Source organism: Electrophorus electricus, chromosome 2, assembly GCF_013358815.1.
Source record: "Electrophorus electricus isolate fEleEle1 chromosome 2, fEleEle1.pri, whole genome shotgun sequence".
Classification (NCBI taxonomy): Eukaryota; Metazoa; Chordata; class Actinopteri; order Gymnotiformes; family Gymnotidae; genus Electrophorus; species Electrophorus electricus.
In genome coordinates, this window is record NC_049536.1 from 9969437 (window position 1) to 9974948 (window position 5512).

General features: G+C 41.5%; 1 protein-coding gene across 1 annotated transcript in view; it reads left to right on the forward strand.

The window, feature by feature from the left end:
• The first annotated feature begins 2114 nt into the window (after window positions 1–2114).
• Window positions 2115–5512, forward strand: part of adck2 (aarF domain containing kinase 2) — a 5005-nt gene continuing 1607 nt past the window's right edge. The window contains exons 1-7 of the mRNA XM_027019961.2: window positions 2115–3549; window positions 3778–3924; window positions 4012–4140; window positions 4257–4352; window positions 4742–4987; window positions 5163–5291; window positions 5418–5471. Coding sequence (XP_026875762.1) covers window positions 2695–3549; window positions 3778–3924; window positions 4012–4140; window positions 4257–4352; window positions 4742–4987; window positions 5163–5291; window positions 5418–5471 — 1656 coding nt within the window. The 5' untranslated portion in view covers window positions 2115–2694. The remainder of the gene's footprint in view (window positions 3550–3777; window positions 3925–4011; window positions 4141–4256; window positions 4353–4741; window positions 4988–5162; window positions 5292–5417; window positions 5472–5512) is intronic.

The window sequence follows — 5512 nt, forward strand, 5'->3', positions numbered from 1 at the left end:
TCTCTCCCTCCCTCTCTCACACTCTTTCACTGAACTTTTCCCACCCCTCCCTCCTCTCTCCAAGACCCTCTCCCTCCTCCCTCTATCCCCTCTCTCTCTCTCTGTCTGTCTCTCTCTCTCGGTCGCTCTCTCTCTCCCTCCCACCCACCTCTGCTTTCCCTTCATCCCCCACCCCCTACTGCTGAACTAATCTGCAGCTGGCTGAGTGACTGGAGGCCTGGTCGTCATGGTGATGAAATGTCCTGCTTTAGAAGAGTGGAGTGGGAGAAGGAGGCCGAGCATAAGTGGAAGCATAAGTAACAGCCGATGAGTGAGCACCCGAGATACCCTCCTCATACCTCAGCTATCCCCCAGGAGCAGAAGACGGTGACTAAACATGAGCAGAGTGAATACACTGAGAAACAGAGAACATGTAGGCTGCTAATCTACAGCCCATGACTCTTGTGAACTTCAGGAGTGCCTCACCTCTCGGCTCTACATGAGGCACACACAAAATCGAGAGCAAGATCATGAATAAATCAGTTAGCCATTACTTAGGCATAGCCTTATACCTTAGCTTACACTTTACCCATATTAATCATGTTTATCATCACGTTTACAATCTTCTCCTTGTTTTCTGTTGTAAACAAATTGGTGACATTAAAAAAATAAAATAAAAATTGGTGACATTTTAATTCATTACAAGTGTTTCAGCATAAAGTATTCCAGGCAGAGATCTCTGAGACAGCACCCCCTGGAGCATGCAGGCCAGTGAGCTGGAGTCTGGTGCACTGGACAGGCAATTGTAGGCTAAAGGCTCAAGAGAGGAGGAGACTGGAAAAATGAGGGCTCACGTTTCACATAGACACTGAAGAGTTTCTCCAGGTTATACATTTTCTCTTGCGTCCAGAAGAAGAAAAAAAATTCAGCCCATTCCCCTTCACATTTCTTTCTTTACATATAAAACGAACCCTGCTCTTATTTCAAATGGCTCCCATAACAATTGAAAAAGCTATACCTAACTGCATTATGGGCCACTGTTGAAACAAAAGAACGTATGACTTTCAGAGAACTGTTGCAACTATCCAGATATCAAAACCTGATATCAAAGACTATGATTTGAAAGACCACCACTTTAATAATCATACTGAGCACTCCTGCTTTGACGTGCATGGGAACTCACAGAGAGACCCCATGGACCCCATTAGCAGTGGGAGGAGGATGTGGGTCTAACATCTGTTCAGTATCCCTCCCATCTTTTGTCCGATTGATGGAAGACAACAATAAGGACTCTAGCCTGTGAATGGCAGCTGAACAGCAGCCAGTGCAGCAGGTCAACAAAACACTATACAGTTATTTTGGTACTTCTATGACCTATGCAGAAACTGCCATAACAATTGTTATAACTCTATAGCAAACACATCTTCATTGATTGATTCTGATTTAAAAGAGATGATCATTTATGAGTAGTGTGACCATTTATATTTTAGTGATGAAGCCAGTAAGAAACAGCAAGAAAGACCTGTCAGCCTCCAATGAATACAAATGGGGGAGGTGGATGTTTTAACTCGTCCATTTTGATACAAAGTTTAGACACATTCCCAGATGTTACAAAACTATTAAACCACCACTAAAGACTTACATTTCTAAAATGAGGCACTCAATTTTATGCTTCAGTAGAACATTCGATAGTCTTTTCGAACCTTGAAATTTGTCACTTTTAAGGAGCTATTTTGAAACACTTGAGCAGATGCCCAGTATTTTCTTATAATAATTCCATACCAAAGAATTTATTTTGTCTTCACGGAAATTGTATGTCTTCCTCACGAGTCATTCGCTGACGTAATACGCGTCTTGTAAACCTTTAAGCTTATAATTAGTATAATAGCTTATTCCTTAACGCTCATTTCTCTTAATTACTTGTTTTATTATTAATTTAAGAAAAAATAAAGTTATTGGAACCTTTTAGCTCGTAATGGTTTTAACGTGTAGCTACAGTTAAATTTGATCTATTAAGATAACGCTACCTCTTTCAAATAACAAAAATCAGATTTCACATTTAAGCGTGGAACTAACGCGGAAAGTAAGGATACGCACGGAATTATTTAAAGGTAGTACCAGAGGATGCTGTAAAACATTAATGTCAAGTATGAATGAATGTAAACATACTTAGATACATGCCGTTTGGGGGTAAGACATATGAATGCTGTAGTGAGAATTTTGAGCTGTATTTTGTTCCATTTCGAAATTAGTTAAAATGTAAATTAGTTTAATAACTGAGGGGTATATTTGTTCGATGATAGAACTATCGCTGAATAGCAAGCTAGCTGTTATAATTAGTTGATAATAGCTAGTTAGATGATATAGCTAGATTAGCTAATTTACACTGAATTGGCTTGATTTGAACTACATGGAAGTTCGCAGTTTGTAGACTTTAATGACTTAAAGCTACTACGTTTTTGTTTAAGAATTTGACGCTCAGTGCCAGTATGTATATTTAGACAGGCTACTTGATAACTAGCTACTTCACGTTACGTTACAGACTTTGGTGTAGTCTTAACTTTTAGTGCCTTATCCATATAATGTTTCACTTTTTAAGTGTGTAGCTATAATAGTAATACCATCCTGGTAAATGTTGCTCAAATATAAATTTTTTACAAGTTTATAACAGTAACTGATGATAGAGTTCCATAAAACTGCCAAGGCTACATCAAAATGGCTGCATTTTGGGCAAAAAACATTTTCAGATGCCTTAGATGCACCATTAATAGAGTCTCGGTGTCTGTTCAAGTTATGCCACGCAGGACTTTAATTGTTAAACAAGGTCACATTGTCTCTCAAATCCCCAAAGTTGCACTGCTGTGTTGGGGGCTGAGCAGGGTTACTCAGGCCTCAGCGGAGGCTGAACTTCCCCAGAAGACCTCTGAGAAGAACTTTGTTGCCAAAGTGCAGATACATAGATTTGTATTCGCCTCACGATTGGGTGTCCGTGCCTTGGTGCTCTTGCTCAAATTCAGCCCTCTCTTGCTGCTATACCCCCTGAGCCTGCTCTTCAAGAGCTGGTCCTCCTATTGGCTAGATGCCCTGCTGTGGGTCACAGAAACCTCTGGGCCAACGTTCATCAAACTTGGCCAGTGGGCCAGTACAAGACGAGACATTTTTTCACAGGAGTTCTGTGATCGTTTTTCCCATCTCCACGTGAGGGTGAAGCCCCACCCCTGGGCCCACACTAAGCAGTGCCTGCGGCGCGCCTTTGGGGAGGGCTGGAGACAGCTGTTTGTGTTTGACAGTAAGGAGCCTGTGGGCTCAGGCTGCGTGGCACAGGTGTACCAGGCCAAGGCTCGTGTGGCAAGTGTGGAGGACATAGCTTTCCAGCAGCTTGTGGAGAGCCTGGAGAAAGATGATCTACTGGAAGCTTGGGAGATCTCAGGACTTGGAGGAGCTTGGGGTCAGTGGTGGGGGCCAGAGAAGGGAGAGATGTCAGAGACCCAGGAGAGTAATTCTGCAGAGCTTTTACACAGTCATGGCAAATACACAGAAGAGGAGTGTCTCATACCTGTGGCAATTAAGGTATTATCCAAGAAGCCATGCAAAGGATAGACCTATTGGCCTATTGTTTTTGAGGTTTATAGGTAACAAACTTGTCAATGGGTTGAATTTGTTAGTTTTTTTTACTTTTTTTAAATTTTGCTTTTAATTTGTTTCCAAATTATGATCCTTGCATATTTCATTATTATAACAATATTAATACACTTACTGTTCTATCTTCTCATGTCAGTTATCTTTTTTTCCTCGCAGGTGCTTCATCCTGGCATCAGGAGGCAGGTTCAGATGGACCTGATTCTAATGAAGGCAGGGAGCATTCTTATTAGCTATTTACCTGGCCTCAAGTGGCTCAGTCTCCCTGAGGTGGTTGATGAATTTGAGAAACTCATGACTAAACAGGTAATGCTAATCCTGAACTAAAACATTCTGCTATCAATAATGTTGATGATCTCCACTGATCTTTTGGCTTTTTGGTTGTGATTGCAGATAGACCTTCGTTTTGAAGCAAAGAATATGGAAAGGTTCAAGAATAACTTCAAGGACTTTGAATGTGTTAAATTTCCAACACCACTAAGACCTTTTGTCACAAGGACAGTCCTGGTGGAGACATACGAGGTAATTCAATTCAGGTAGTATTCACCTGCTGACTGCTAATGTGCCACTGGCTCTCTTGACCTTACAGTGATTTGTTTTGTGCAAATAAAGGGATATGTACTAATATGCATTTTCAGGAGAGTGAACCCATTTCCACCTACCTCAGATCTGAGGTTCCTGTGGCCATGAAGCAGAGAATTGCACGGATGGGGGTGGACACTTTGCTGAAAATGGTGAGAGCTTCCATGTTGTCAAAACAAATATATCTCCTATGGTGTACAGCTGCACTTAAAAAAAAAAAAAAACAAACACTAGTTACACTATTACTACTAATACTTATGTTAATAAAATAAATGCCATTATGCAGCATTAATTTCTCTATACATCAAATGGAACGTGTGGGGTTTGTGTGAAGAGTCATTGTCACAGAAATTTGGTGTCATTGCGATATGTGTATTTGGCAATGAACAGATGGTATGCACCCATGATATGTATCTCTGGTAAATTTCCACTTTTTAAACATATGGGCTCATGCAACAAAATCAGGTAACAGGTTTTATCAGCTGGTACCTCAATAGGTGTTTATAGCTCCTTTACTTTAAGATCTCGTGTTTATTTGCAGGTGTTTGTGGATAACTTTGTCCATGCGGATCTCCACCCAGGGAATATCCTGGTGCAGTGTGGTGAGGGAGACGGGCCCCAGGTTAGGCCCACTCTAACAGACCTTTGTGACACAGTGGTGGTCAGTATGCGGCCGATGCCTCCTCCACTTCAGCTGATACTGCTGGACGCTGGGATCGTGGCCCAGCTCAGTGAGGCAGACCTGCGCAACCTCAGAGCTGTTTTCACTGCTGTTGTACTTAGACAGGTATTGGAGGCCACACAATAGCGATGATTTGTATTTGTCTTAATACTAAGAATTCAGGATAATGCAAGAGGTAATATAGGTACAGGTTAAGGAAATGTCAGCCCCAGCCTGTAGCTGATTAAAAAAGCATGTTGTATAGTATTTTATATCTTTGCTATTTTGTACGAACTACTAGGGTGAACGTGTGGCAGAACTGATCCTGAATCAAGCCAGGGCTAGTGAATGTAAGGATGTAGCAAGCTTCAAAAGGGAAATGGCTGAGCTTGTGAACCACACCCTCAGCAACACACTGTCTCTGGGAAAGGTACTACACACTAACATACACTTGCATACATATCTCAGCAAAACATTTAAGCCTATAGATTTTGCTGAACATGCACCATAAGCTCTTGAAAGGTGATTCATGCTTCCTTTCTCTAATCCTGCTAAGGTTCAGGTGGCAGAATTACTGTCCCGTGTGTTTGGATTACTCATCCACCACAAGGTGAGTAATGTGTTTTGGTAAATTTATGACATGCACGCACA